The sequence below is a fragment of the Pseudophryne corroboree genome, chromosome 2 (assembly GCF_028390025.1).
Source record: "Pseudophryne corroboree isolate aPseCor3 chromosome 2, aPseCor3.hap2, whole genome shotgun sequence".
Lineage (NCBI taxonomy): Eukaryota > Metazoa > Chordata > Amphibia > Anura > Myobatrachidae > Pseudophryne > Pseudophryne corroboree.
This window is the reverse complement of record NC_086445.1, coordinates 262,421,694-262,437,161: the sequence shown is the minus strand read 5'-3', so window position 1 is coordinate 262,437,161 and position 15,468 is coordinate 262,421,694. Positions and strand designations below refer to the sequence as shown.

Here is a 15,468-nt window from a genome sequence, read left to right as displayed (position 1 = left end):
GCGGCTTGTACCGGCGCATTGTAGATCGCTCTCAGTTCCAACACATTTATTGGCAACAGCGATTCTTGTGGAGACCAGTGGCCCTGAAGATGGGAGTCTAACACAACCGTGCCCCATCCCCTGAGGCTGGCATCCGTCGTGAGGAGCATCTAGTCCCACACACCAAACCGCCTGTCTACAGTGAGATTGTGCAGCTGGAGCCACCAAAGAAGCAAAAGTCGTGTCTCCGGAGTTAGACGAACTAACTGTTTAAAGTGTAGATGCGACCCAGACCATTGATGTAACAGGTCCAGCTGGAAAGGACGTGAATGAAAACATCCGAACTCCAGAGTTTCGAAAGCAGCTACCATCTTCCCAAGACGACGAATGCATAAATGGACTGATACCCATCATGGCTTGAGAACAGCCCGGACCAGTTTCTGTATACTCAGAGAAACTGGAGACGCTGTGACGGATGAAGGTTGGATTTCCAAAAATTATCCATCCATGTTCTACCAACACATTGTATGTTACTAGAGCATGCTCCTGGAGAATGAGATCGGATGGAGCCTTGAGGAGGAGGTCGTCTAGGTATGGTATTATTGTGATTCCCAATGATCTGAGGTGAGCAATCATCACTGACATGACCTTGGTAAACACTGGGTGCTGTGGACAGTCCGAATGGTAAGGCTCTGAACTAAAAATGATCCTGTTGAATCGCGAACCTGAGAAATGCTTGGTGAGGTTCCCAGATCGGAATGTTAAGATATACATCCTTGGTGTCGAGAGATAATAAGATTTTACTCACCGGTAAATCTATTTCTCGTAGTCCGTAGTGGATGCTGGGGACTCCGTAAGGACCATGGGGAATAGACGGGCTCCGCAGGAGACTGGGCACTCTAAGAAAGAATTAGGACTACTGGTGTGCACTGGCTCCTCCCTCTATGCCCCTCCTCCAGACCTCAGTTAAGGAAACTGTGCCCGGAAGAGCTGACATTACAAGGAAAGGGATTTTGGAATCCAGGGTAAGACTCATACCAACCACACCAATCACACCGTATAACTTGTGATAACTTACCCAGTTAACAGTATGAACAACAATAGAGCATCAGATCAACCCTGATGCAACTATAACATAACCCTTATGTAAGCAATAACTATATACAAGCATTGCAGAAGAAGTCCGCACTTGGGACGGGCGCCCAGCATCCACTACGGACTACGAGAAATAGATTTACCGGTGAGTAAAATCTTATTTTCTCTAACGTCCTAGTGGATGCTGGGGACTCCGTAAGGACCATGGGGATTATACCAAAGCTCCCAAACGGGCGGGAGAGTGCGGATGACTCTGCAGCACCGAATGGGCAAACACAAGGTCCTCCTCAGCCAGGGTATCAAACTTGTATAATTTTGCAAAAGTGTTTGAACCCGACCAAGTAGCTGCTCGGCAAAGCTGTAATGCCGAGACTCCTCGGGCAGCCGCCCAAGAAGAGCCCACTTTCCTTGTGGAATGGGTTTTCACTGATTTTGGATGCGGCAATCCAGCCGCAGAATGAGCCTGCTGAATCGTGTTACAGATCCAGCGAGCAATAGTTTGCTTTGAAGCAGGAGCACCCAGCTTGTTGGATGCATACAAGATAAACAGCGAGTCAGTTTTCCTGACTCCAGCCGTTCTGGCTACATAAATCTTCAAAGCCCTGACTACATCTAGTAACTTGGAATCCTCCAAGTCACGAGTAGCCGCAGGCACCACAATAGGTTGGTTCAAATGAAAGGATGACACCACCTTTTGCAGAAATTGCGGACGAGTCCGTAATTCTGCCCTGTCCATATGGAAAAACCAGATAGGGGCTTTTACATGACAAAGCCGCCAATCTGACACACGCCTAGCCGGAGCTAAGGCCAATAGCATGACCACCTTCCACGTGACATATTTTAACTCCACGGTTTTAAGGGGCTCAAACCAGTGTGATTTCAGGAAACTCAACACCACGTTAAGATCCCAAGGTGCCACTGGTGGCACAAAAGGGGCTGAATATGCAGCACTCCCTTTACAAACGTCTGAACCTCAGGAAGAGAAGCCAGTTCCTTGTGAAAGAAAATGGATAGGGCTGAAATCTGGACCTTAATGGACCCCAATTTTAAGCCCAAAGTCACTCCCGACTGTAGGAAGTGAAGGAAACGGCCCAGCTGGAATTCCTCTGTAGGGGCATTCCTGGCCTCACACCAAGCAACATATTTGCGCAATATACGGTGATAATGCTTAGCCGTCACGTCATTCCTAGCCTTTATTAGCGTAGGAATGACCTCATCCGGAATGCCTTTTTCTGTTAGGATCTGGCGTTCAACCGCCATGCCGTCAAACGCAGCCGCGGTAAGTCTTGGAACAGACAGGGCCCCTGTTGCAACAGATCCTGTCTGAGAGGCAGAGGCCATGGGTCCTCTGTGAACATTTCCTGCAGTTCCGGATACCAAGTACTTCTTGGCCAATCCAGAACAATGAGTATTGTTCTCACTCCTCTTTTTCTTACGATTCTCAGCACCTTGGGTATGAGAGGAAGAGGAGGAAACACATAAACCGACTGGAACACCCACGGTGTCACTAGTGCGTCCACAGCTATCGCCTGAGAGTCTCTTGACCTGGCGCAATACATTTGTAGCTTTTTGTTGAGGCGGGACGCCATCATGTCCACCTGTGGCAGTTCCCATCGATTTGTAATCTGTGTGAAGACTTCTTGATGAAGTCCCCACTCTCCCGGGTGGAGGTCGTGCCTGCTGAGGAAGTCTGCTTCCCAATTGTCCACTCCCGGAATGAACACTGCTGACAGTGCTTGCACGTGATTCTCCGCCCAGCGAAGAATTCTGATGGCTTCTGCCACCGCCACCCTGCTTCTTGTGCCGCCCTGGCGGTTTACATGAGCCACTGCGGTGATGTTGTCTGACTGAATCAGCACCGTTTGGTTGCGAAGCAGATGCTCCGCTTGACTCAGGGCGTTGTATATGGCCCTTAGTTGCAGGATATTGATGTGCAGACAAGTTTCCTGACTTGACCACAACCCTTGGAAGTTTCTTCCCTCAGTGACTGCCCCCCATCCTCGGAGGCTTGCATCCGTGGTCACCAGGACCCAGTCCTGTATGCCGAACCTGCGGCCCTCGAGAAGGTGAGCACTCTGCAGCCACCACAGAAGAGACACCCTGGCCCTGGGGGATAGGGTGATCAGCCGATGCATCTGAAGATGCGATCCGGACCACTTGTCCAACAGGTCCCACTGAAAGTTCCTCGCATGGAACCTGACGAAGGGAATGGCTTCGTAAGACGCCACCATCTTTCCCAGGACTCGCGTGCATTGATGCACCGACACCTGTTTTGGTTTTAAGAGGCCCCTGACCAGAGTCACGAGCTCCCGAGCCTTCTCCGCTGGGAGAAAAACCTTCTTCTGGTCTGTGTCCAGAATCATGCCCAGGAAGGGCAGACGCATCGTAGGAATCAGCTGCGACCTTGGAATATTCAGAATCCAGCCGTGCTGTTGCAACACTTCCCGAGAGTGTGCTACGCTGATCAGCAACTGCTCTCTGGACCTCGCCTTTATTAGGAGATCGTCCCAGTATGGGATAATTGTGACTCCTTGCTTTCGCAGAAGCCCATCATTTCTGCCATTACCTTGGTAAATATTCTCGGTGCCGTGAACAGATCAAACGGCAACGTCTGGAATTGGTAATGACAATCCTGTACCACAAATCTGAGGTACGCCTGATGAGGTGGATAAATGGGGACATGAAGGTATGCATCCTTTATGTCCAGAGACACCATAAAATCCCCCCCTTCCAGGCTTGCGATGACCGCTCTGAGCGATTCCATCTTGAACTTGAACCTTTTCAGGTATATGTTCAGGGATTTTAAATTCAATATGGGTCTGACCGAACCGTCCGGTTTCGGTACTACAAACATGGTCGAATAGTAACCCTTTCCTCGTTGAAGGAGGGGAATCTTGACCACCACCTGCTGAAGATACAATTTGTGAATTGCAGTTAACACTGTTTCCCTCTCGTGGGGGGGAAGCCGGCAGGGCCGTCGGCGAGGTGGCATCTTCTCAAAGTCCAGCTTGCATCCCTGAGACACAATATCTGTTGCCCAGGGATCTAACAGGGAGTGAACCCACTTGTGGCTGAACTTACGCAGGCGTGCCCCCACCGGGCCTAGCTCCGCCTTGTGGAGCCCCAGCGACATGCGGTGGATTATTGTAGAGGCCGGGGAGGACTTCTGTTCCTGGGACCTAGCTGTGTTGTGCAGCTTCTTTCCTCTGCCCCCGCCTCTGGCAAGAAAGGACGCACCTCGGACTTTCTTGTTTCTTTGTTCTAAAGGCTGCATTTGATAATGTCGTGCTTTCCTAGGCTGCGCAGGAATATAAGGCAAAACAACAGAATTACCAGCTATAGCCGTGGAGACCAGGTCCGAGAACCCTTCTCCACACAATCCTCAGCCTTCCATATGCCTCTTAAGTCGGCATCATCTGTCCATTGCATATTCTACAGGACACGTCAAGCAGAAATCGACATAGCTTTGACTCTAGGACCCAGTATACTCATGTCTCTTTGGGCATGTTTCATATATACATATCTCTTAAGACAGCATCTTTAATATATATATATATATATATATATATATATATATATATATATATACATATGTATATCTATATACATACTAGGGTCTCAATCTCTGCTGATAAGGTACCTGTCCATGCTGCCACAGCGCTATAAACCCATGCCGACACAATCGCCGGTCTGAGTAGTGTACCAGAACGTGCACGCTATCTGCAGGATCCCTGAGAATAGCTGTTACGACAGGTTACCTTTTGGGTAAACGTGACACCCTAGGGGAAGATTCCCATCGTATCCTGGCCCTAGTGGGGAAAGGATACTGCCTGAGAATTCTTTGTGGGAAACTGCAGTCTCTTGTCTGGAGATTCCCGCTCTTTTTCCTCATGAGAGGAGGGAAATTTACCTCAGCTTTCTTCCCCTTAAACATGTGTACCCTTGTGTCAGGGACAGATGAGTCGTCAGTGACATGCAAATCATCTTTTATTACAATAATCATATATTGAATACTTTTCTGCCATTTTGGCTGTAACTTTGCATTATCGTAGTCGACACTGGAGTCAATCTCCGCGTCGGCATCAGTGTTTATTATTTTGGATAGTGAGCATTGAGAGACACTGAAGGTCTCTGCGACAGAGTGACAGACATGGGTAGATTTCCTGTCTGTTCTCTAATCTTTTGTGCAATAAATTCACCTTAGCACTTAATTACACATACAAACAGGTGTCGGCGTTGTCGACGGAGACACCCTCACACACACATATTTGCTCCATCTCCTCCTTAGGGGAGCCTTTTACCTCCGACATGTCGACACACACGTACCGACACACCACACACACAGGGTATGCTCTATTTGAAGACAGTTCCCCCACAAGGCCCTTTGGAGAGACAGAGAGAGTATGCCAGCACACACCCCAGCGCTATATGACCCAGGAATCACACAGTAACTTAGTGTTAACCCAGTAGCTGCTGTATATATTGTTTTTACGCCAATTTATGTGCCCCCCCTCTCTTTTCACCCTCTTCTTCTGCAGGGGAGAGCCTGGGGAGCTTACTCTCAGCGGAGCTGTGGAGAGAAAATGGCGCTGGTGAGTGCTGAGGAAGAAGCCCCGCCCCCTCAGCGGCGGGCTTCTGTCCCGCGATTTTGTGTAAAAATAATGGCGGGGACTCATACATATTACAGTGCCCAGCTGTATATATGCTGCTTTTTGCCAGGAGGTACTCAATTGCTGCCCAGGGCGCCCCCCCCCCCCCTGCACCCTACAGTGACCGGAGTGTGTGGGTTAGTGTGGGACCAATGGCGCTACCTCATATAAAGACAGGAGTCTTCTGCCACCGATTTTGACGTCTTCTTGCTTCAACCCGCCGGCTTCTGTCTTTTGGCTCTGCGAGGGGGACGGCGGCGCGGCTCCGGGAATGGACGACCAAGGTTAGGTTCCTGTGTTCGATCCCTCTGGAGCTAATGGTGTCCAGTAGCCTAAGAAGCGCAACCTAGCCGCAGTTAGTAGGTTTGCTTCTCTCCCCTCAGTCCCACGTAGCAGAGAGTCTGTTGCCAGCAAAAGCTCTCTGAAAATAAAAAAACCTAACTAAAATACTTTCTTAATAGCAAGCTCTGGAGAGCTCACCAAAATGCACCCAGCTCCTTCCGGGCACAGATTCTAACTGAGGTCTGGAGGAGGGGCATAGAGGGAGGAGCCAGTGCACACCAGTAGTCCTAATTCTTTCTTAGAGTGCCTAGTCTCCTGCGGAGCCCGTCTATTCCCCATGGTCCTTACGGAGTCCCCAGCATCCACTAGGACGTTAGAGAAATCATAAATTCCTTGGGTTCCAGGCTCGAAATCACTGAGTTGAGCGACTCCATCTTGAACCGGTTATAAGACAGAAACTGATTTAATGATTTCAGGTTCAGGATTGGTCTTACCATACCTTCTGGTTTTGGAACTACGAAAAGATTGGAATAGTAACCCTTTTTCCATTGACTCAGTCAATGGTACCAGCATTAGCACAGCTGATTCTACTAAGGTCCGTATTTCATCTTAAAGAGCTAAACATTTGTCCAGAAGGATGGGAAGACTTGTCTTAAAACATTTATTTGGCGGTAAAACTTCAAAATCTAACTTGTATCCTTGGGAGATGATGTTGCGAATCCACGCATTGTCGGATATTTTGAACCAGGCATCCTGAAAATTTAGAAGGCGGGCTCTACCGTACCTGGGCCCCAGTGGGAAGGGAGACCGTCATGTCACGGTCTTTTCTGTAGGCTTTGGGTCTTGACGAGGAGCAGCGACTGGTTGATTGCCACGACCTCTACCTCGCAAGGGTGTAGCTCTTCCTCTAAAAGGTTGAGTGGAACGAAAGGATCGAAAAGAGTTTCCAGTATAAGAGCATTTAGATGGTGGTGGAAGGGTCAGTAAGAAGGTAGATTTACCACCCATAGCTTGTAGAATTAACGTGTCTTGTTCTTTTCCAAAAAGAATGTCACCTGTAAACAGAAGTGCCTCCGCCGCTCTTTTTGATTCCATGTCTACTTGCCATGACCTCAGCCAAAGGGCTCTTCTGGCTTCAATAGTTGCTGCTGAGATCCTTGAGTTAACTTGTCCGATATCTCTAGCCGCTTCTCCCAAGTATATAACCGATTCTTTAATGTGTTACTCTAGGATAACTACGTCTTCTAACGGAACCCCCTCTTGTAAATCTTTAATCAACTTAGTGGCCTAATGCTCCACTGCATTGTTCACCCAAGAACTCACCAAGGTTGGTCTAACTGCAACTCCTGCAGTCAAATAGATGGACTTCAACATGGTGTCCAACTTCCTGTCAGAAGGGTCTTTCAAAGAAGTTGCTCCCGGAACGAGTAATGCCGTTTTCTTTGACAACCTGGAAAGAGAGGAGTCCACTTGAGGTGACTTCTCCCATTCATCCAGCTTTTTTGAAAAAGGATACGTGAACGAAGAACGATGTTTTCTACCAAATAACGCCGTATCTGGCAACTCTGGTGTTGTAGTCTCGGAAATATAAAAAAACTTGTCTTATAGCTAAAATAAGAGGTTGAACCCCATGAGAAGGTTCTGGTTGAACTTCGTCATCTGCGTCTGTAATTTAGCCAAACTCACGATTGTCCCCCTCAGCTTCGTCCTGAGAAAGAAGTTCTTCTCCGGAGTCATCAGACTGAAGAATTAAGTGCACTGGACATTTCTTAGCCTTGGACACTGTCTGTGGCTGTTTACTGGACAAGTCCAGGCATTTTGTGAGACCCTCTACCGACCTGGCTAATCCTGATACCCAAGGTGGTTCTGTAGCAATAGAAGGTACATCACTTTGAAGAATCTCTTTAACCGTCTCACGAGTCTTCCTTAAAGCAGCAGCTTCAGTATGTAATTATGAGATGGTTGCAGTTAGCGCTACCGCCCAGGGGGCAAAATTAGCGCCTTGGGACAGGTTAACTAACGTAACCTCCAAAGCACATGCTTCACACAGGTCGGAAACGTCTGTGTGAGCTTTTTTGTTACACTTTGCACAGACAATTTTTGCGACGCCTTATTCGCTGGTCCCTTGCCTGCCATTTTAGAGACACATACAATTTTCCACCAGCACTCTCAATAATATAGAGAAAGAGAGAGGAAAGTCAATAGGCTAGAGGGAGGTATTTGACGGACTCCCCTATTCTAAATTCCCTCAGCCACCAGCCTGTAGTTTGTGCAGGCTTTTAAGTTTCTGGAACTCTGTAGCAATGTGCACCTGCAGATTCCTGAGGAGAAAGAAACAATTGTTGCCATTAATGAGCTGCCTAGCTGAGGAATGAGTTTGACTGACAGGCTGAAAACCCGCCAACTCTGCCCCCATCCCCTATGCAGAGGCACCCATCTCACCAGGTCCCCACCATTTTGAGTGGATGCCTCAATTAAACAATAAACTGATGTCCTCCTCCCCCTCTATAAATTAAGAGGGGTACACACGGAGAGATCCGTGCTCAAAATCTAAGCAATCTGACTAGATTGATTAGAAGTTAAGCACAGATCTCTCGTGTATACGCCCCCCAGTGATAGCGATGCACAACCCTGCGCATCGCTATCGCCAGTGCTAGATTGGCCTGCATGCAAGACCAATGTAGCACATCGCTCATTTCACCTGCTGGGTGAAATGAGCAACCCCCTCGCTCAGCACACATTGAGCTGTGCTGAGCGGGGGGTGAGATGTGTGCTGAGCGGTCTGTGACAGATCGCTCAACACACATCTCTTTAGTGTGTACTGGCCTTTAGACTTTAGCGGGTGCTGGACTATCTCTCCAATTCCAGATTTAAGGGGGGTACTCACGGAGCGATATTCTAAGCAATCTGACTAGATTGCTTAGAATTTCAGCATTATCGCTCCGTGTGTACCCCCTACAGCGATAACGATAGCGATGCGCAGCCCCGCACATCGCTATCGCTGCTGCTGGATTGGCCTGCAGACACAGCTGGGAGAGGAGGACAAATTGGAAGCGGACGCTGCACTCTTACCCCACACTGCCGTGCTGTGTACTGTCAGCACGGCAGTACAGGAAGACCTCAACGCCGTCGCTGGAAAGATAGCTGGGAGCAGGCGCGCACTATTTCCCCACGCTGCCGCGCTAGGTTTGTCAGCACGGCAGTATGACCGGGCAGAGGAGGGGACGGAGGCCAGCCGTGTTCCTACAAGCAGGCTCACTCACCAAACCAGAGCCTCAAGATGCGGCTGTGTTGGGAGGAACAGTGCTTCTCTGGTTAAGCGCTGTTCTCCTGTGCAGCTTGCTGCTTGTGTGTGACCCGAACCCCACTTCTCTGGATAAGTGATGAAGGGTTCCTGAGGCTAAGGGAACTAAGTCCCAAGAAAGAAGTAAAAGAAAAAAAAAAATGAAATAAAGTGAAGTAATATAACTGAGCAGGAGCTCAGTCAGCAGCTGACCAGCTCCCTCGGCACAAATTCAAAACTGAGGGATGATGGGGTATAGAGGGGGAGGAGCCTTATTTAAAGTGCCAGCTCCCTGTAAGACACCATCATCACACCCACAGTCTTGAAGTTGTGCCAGTGTCCCCTAGTGGCTGACAAAAAAAAACTTTCTGACTCCTGGTATCAAACAGGAGACCTAGAAACACCATCTTCTGAGAGGGAAGCAGTGAAGATTTTGGGAAATTCCTGATCCACCCGAATGACTGCAGGGTGTCTATTGTGAGCTGCAATTGTTGGTGAAGAAGTGTCTGTGAAGGAGCCTTCAGCAACAGGTCGTCTAAGTAAGTAGTACTGTTGCTGAAAAACTGCATTTATCTATGTAATCCCACTCTAAGCATACTTGTCACCTGTATACAGGGACTAAGTATTCAACAAAAAATCTAAACAAACAAATGAAACCTAACTAAAAACAATAGGCATAAAAACTGTGCCTGTACTCTCCAGGCACAAAACTAAAACTGAGGTGAGTCCCGAACAGGCTGCAGATGGGAGGGGTTAGAGGGGGGAGGAGTTAGTTTTCTATAGGTTCTGTGCCAAACTCCCTTCCCACACACTCTAACCCAGGGGTGGGCAATTATTTCAGCTGAGGGGCCACTTGACATTTCCTGTCAGTATCCGAGGGCCACATACAAAATAGCAGCTCCCCCCACTTGCCAAAAATATAGGGACGTGCTTCATGTGGAAGGGGTGTGGGCAAAAAATAATACAGATTCATATTAGGCTGCACAATAGTCTCCATTATTCAAATTGCGCCACACAGCGCCACTTACACACATTACACCAGATAGAGCCCCTTTTACACAGTATGGAAGGTAGAGCACCTTTTACACATTACAGCAGGTAGAGCCCCCTTTTACACATTAACATTTTATTTAGGATAATTATTGTGCAGCAAGCAAATTATCCAGTGTCTTATGGCCCCTGGGGAAAGGTGTGACACAGTGACAGAACACGGGGAGGGGGGGTGACAGTGACAGAACACGGGGTGTGTGACACGGTGACAGAACACGGTGGGGGTGACACGGTGACAGAACACGGGGTGTGTGACACGGTGACAGAACACGGTGGGGGTGACACGGTGACAGAACACGGTGGGGGTGACACGGTGACAGAACACGGGGTGGGGTGACACGGTGACAGAACACGGGGGGTGTGACACGGTGACAGAACACGGGGGGGTGTGACACAGTGACAGAACACGGTGGGTGTGACACAGTGACAGAACACGGTGGGGTGACACGGTGACAGAACACGGGGGGTGTGACGCAGTGACAGAACACGGGGGGGGGGGGGGGGGAGTGTGACAGTGACAGAACACGGGGGGGTTATACGTGACAGAACACGGGGGTGACATGGTGACAGAACACGGGAGGGGTTGGTACAGCGAGAGCTAAAGATCTCTCCCCCAAACCTAAAAACAGACTGGCGCCACTGCCCGCACATACAAATATACGCACACTATCACACACACACACACACACACCTTTCTTTCTCTCACTCACTTCTCCCATTAACTTTACTGATCTGGCTGGCTGGCAGTGGCAGGAAGGATGGACCTATTCTGTACAAGTCTGGCTCTTGTCCCGTGTAGCTCCGCCCCCTGAGGTCCCTATAGCCCCGCCCCCTCCTAGGCACGTAGCTCCGCCCCTTTTCGGCTGAACCCAGCCGTTGTCACTGGGGACTCTGGAGGAGGCTGCTACAACGCAGCAGCAGGGGAGAGAGGCGCCGCCGGCAGCTTGGAGGTACTGCAGCTCAGAGCAATGACAAGCAGCTCAGCTGTTCGGGCCGCTTGTCATTGCTCGCTGGTGGGAGGCAGTGGGCCGGACAGGATCGGTTTGCGGGCCGTATTTTGCCCACCCCTACTCTAACCCATCAGTAAGTGCGCAGCGTCCCCCAGATGGTTCAAAAAGAAAACTATGAAATCATGAGTGAATATAATAGACAATTATTATAAATCTGGCGTTTCTATATGCAGACTTACAAAAGTTTATATTGGTGAATTTGGTTATAAATCTATAGTTTGATACCATTTTTCTTAACTGTGGCCATAGGTCTCACACTCCATGTTACCACTCAGTTCCTTGTCACCTGTACCTTAAAAAAAGCACTTTCCTTCACCCCACACCCTCAGATACACGTTCATAAATTAACCTGTTGGTTGCCATGAAGTAGGATGTCTGGGCCAGGTCCTTGCTCGCTGAGAAAAGAGACAGAGAAAGTTGATTAAAGTGCTGTAATTACACGGAATTTCATGACTTAAAAATATACCACTGGAAGCAAATAACAAGGAAAACATTAATTTTTAAAGAATCTATCATATCTGTGTAAAATAAAATGGTATGTACTTACACGTAATATATGTACACATAACTACCCATATATATTGATCAAAAATCCATACCCCACAAAGCCGCCAATTAGGAAGGATGGGGTGTCAAGAAAATAGAAACCATAGCAATTTCTAAAACACAATATAGTGAAAACTCTAATAGAACCAGAATTAAAGTACAAAAACATTTTTTTTCTAATTATGGTTAAATCCATTTATCGGATTTCGTTTATCTGAGATTGCAAATGTTTATAGGTAGCTTTGCCTCCTCCTTATGTCGTAGGTTCAGTATCACTGCTACCCATCCTTGCATGCGGCCATAGGTGGTCAAGATGGTCTAATTCCAGATGGAAAGGGGGCAACACTTGGTGAAAGTTTGACTCTTCAGTCACCACAGGGACTGAGAAGACAGTGACCAATGGTGTCGAGCCACAACAGAGTCTGACCTTGACCACTTGACTAGAATTTTGTTTTGGAAGATCCAAGTATGGAAGCTTGCACTGCACCACTTCAAAACAATATACAATTTCTTTTGTAAGGTTTCAGAACCTACTTCCTCTGGAACAAGACTCAAATAAAAGACCCAAATATATAATTTTATGATCGACATGGCTCGACTTTTGTGAAGTTTATTACCTAGCCATGTGATTCCGCTGTACTTTGCAAATGTGTTAGGAGAAGAGAGGCCGAGGCCACTTTGACACAGTATGACAGTTACCCCTTTTGTCCTCGAGAGCTACCATAACCAGCATAGCTTTCATGAATATCCTTGGTGCTGTGGACAAACCACAGGGCAGGGCTCTGACTGATAATGACATTCCATTAAAAAGTCATGTCCAGCAACAGCAGGGACTGGATGTCTCCAAAAAGGGACAAATTCCTGGTCCCTTCCCTCAAAAGGAGCACAGAAAAGAATCGCCTGTGTGGAGGCTCCAAGGCATAACCTCTTTCTATAATGGTTCTGACCCACAAATCTGAAGAAAATGAAGAGACTGATTCCCACCACAGATTTATCTAGGTGGGGAGAAATCTCATCATATGTCTGATTTACAGAAGGCTTAGCACCTGGAAGTCTTCTCTGCCATGTCTGAAAACTCCTTTGGTGACCACCACAAGGGGAAATGGAATGGCATATAAAAGAAAATCCTCTCAATTACTCTGAAAGACAAAAGGACCCAAATCTATGGGATTTAGGATTGGACATGGGCTGGGAACAGTCTATACCCTGTGTCAGCATGTTCCAGTTTCCCCTAATGGCTGACTGAGAAATTCTGGGAGTGGAAAAGACAGTCCCCTCAAATAGTAAAACATCCAGAGTCCCTTTTGGACTCTGTATCTTCCTCACAGGATCTAAACAAGAATGTGTGTCTGGTTGCTACGCCACAGCCAAAGATTCTGCACTGATTGAGACAAGCCTAAAGGACTGCATTTCCCTCTGATGCTTCCTTTAAATGTCCTAGTAAGGGCTAATTATTATTTGGGTTCTGTCCCAGATTGTAAGCCCTCACTGACTTGCTCAGCCCACTTTTTCTACCGCTTTACCTAAGTGGCTCTTACAATAGGCCCAAATGATGAGCCTGCTCTGACCATGAGTTCTTTATAAATCTCTTTAAATTTCCCATCTGTGCTGTCCTTCAAGAATAGTGTGGAATAGGGTCATTCATTCTAAGTGGGATCTCCCATTTACCAGTATCTTCTTCCGAGATGGGATAGTTGAACTGAAACCTCCGCGGAACCTGAACCTCGTATCCAGTCTCTACCAGGCCTCGCTCAAGATTTCTGTCAACTGTGGGGAGAATGGAAAGAAAATAGTTTAAAGGGAAACTTCTAGGGACTCGGGTTCTACTGGATCCTGAATATTAAGGGCTTGCAGAAGGGCTAACTCCAGTAGCTCCAACCCCATGTCTGTTGGAGGAGCTTCATAGTCTAGGTTCCAATGAACCACACCATGAGTAGACTGTGGCCATAAAAGGATGAACATGGTCAGTAGCAGTACTCTCACACAGGCTGTGGCATTTCATTGATTTTCAATTGGTATTGAAAACGTGTGCCAAGAAAACATTCCCTACTTCATTACAACTGATCACACACTACGCAATGAATCCAATGATTCATGTTGTTTTCTCAATTTCTGTTATTTCAGTTACCACCTGGTAAAAGATGGATATCTTATTTGCAAAAGCAAAAGTGTCCCACATTCAAAGCTGAGTATGGACCGACAACTTTTGGTGTCACTGAGGATCAGAAGTCTGTGATTTCTGGTGGGCTTTTCAGTAAGTAAAAGTCTTCCAAGGAGGATGCTTTGCTACTGGGAAAGAGCATGCCCCCCTTGTGGCCCAGTCAAAGCATGGGTCTGCTTGTCTCTGGTGTGGGGATTACCTCACACCCCATGTGACAATCTTGCCCCAGTAACCTAAGAAATTAACTACTTAACTCTATTTCAGGCTCTACTTCCAGGGTGACTGCCGGCTGCGCTCACCTAATGTAGTCACCGATTCATGGTCAGTTTCTGGGTTTTTTGTTAAGAAGTTTTTAAAATGTTTCTTAGAGTTGACTGGGTGACCCCTCCAGAAACGTATCACTGAGGATATGGTGCCAGTAGGGAAGTGTAGTGGCACTTATGCCCATTCTTCATAAAGTGGTGTTCTCTTCTAAGAAAATAATCTGCTGTGTGGTTTGTTTGTTTTTTGTTTAGAAGGACTCAATATTCTGTATTTTCTTTTCCCTGTATATAGATACTGGTTACGTGAATGTGAAATATTTAAACAAATATTGTAATATTGTAACTATTGTAATTTGAAACTTTAATACTGATGCTGTGTTCCTCTGAATTCAGGACTTTTTACCAATTTGAAATGTCCACACTTGGCTTTTTTACTTATTCAGTGTACTTCACTCATGCTTTTCATATCTTGAGAAGAAAGTCCCTACGATTATAAACAGTTGAGTTTCATGTTTCAATAAAGCTATGGTGTATTGTTTGTGTCATGAACAGTATTGTAGAGAACAAACAAGGACTTCTGGTGACAGTCGGTGGTACCTAGATATGCATACCACAAAAGTTAGTAGGCAGCATTTTTTCAGTGTACTGGCTAAGATGTTTTTGACAAAAAAAATAGTTCCTCCTCTATGCCCCTTTCACCTGGGAAAGAGCATATTAGTGCACACTACACACCGGCCCTGATTCCGGGTCAAAGGAAAGTGGGTTTACAAACAGCTCTTGCGAATTTCAGCACATTGCTCATGCACTGTTGAAAGAAATTGGCAAGCACTCTTTCCATAAAATAGGCATTTTTAGGCATCCGCCATGCAGGCATACAGAAATGTTCCATTTAGTAGGAGCATCATGGGTGTGGTGTGTAAGCCAACTTCAGTAGTGTGCTAACAGAGATCCAATATCTGTTTCAGACGGATGTTTTATACCCAGCATGAAGTGGGTGCATGTCCAGTACTGATGAAGGTTGTGGCTGCAGAGGGAAAATCAGTTGGTGGTACAGCATTCCACATGCAGACGCATGAAAGTTCAGCATACTGTACAAGGGCAAATTTTTGCATTAGAATTAGCTAGTAAGTAAAGTAGGCTACCGCTCTAA

The 15,468-nt window shown here is 47.2% G+C and overlaps 1 protein-coding gene across 4 annotated transcripts in view; it reads right to left on the bottom strand.

The window, feature by feature from the left end:
* CCNT1 (cyclin T1) overlaps positions 1-15,468 on the bottom strand; it is an 84,979-nt gene that overhangs the window by 26,829 nt on the left and 42,682 nt on the right. For 2 of the 4 annotated variants that reach the window (XM_063952748.1, XM_063952750.1), the window contains exons 6-7: positions 13,563-13,661; positions 11,698-11,743 (exon numbers count right to left, since the gene is read on the bottom strand). In XM_063952748.1, coding sequence (XP_063808818.1) covers positions 11,698-11,743; positions 13,563-13,661 — 145 coding nt within the window. The remainder of the gene's footprint in view (positions 1-11,697; positions 11,744-13,562; positions 13,662-15,468) is intronic. The other 2 variants (XR_010213146.1, XM_063952749.1) reach the window with 1 other exon arrangement.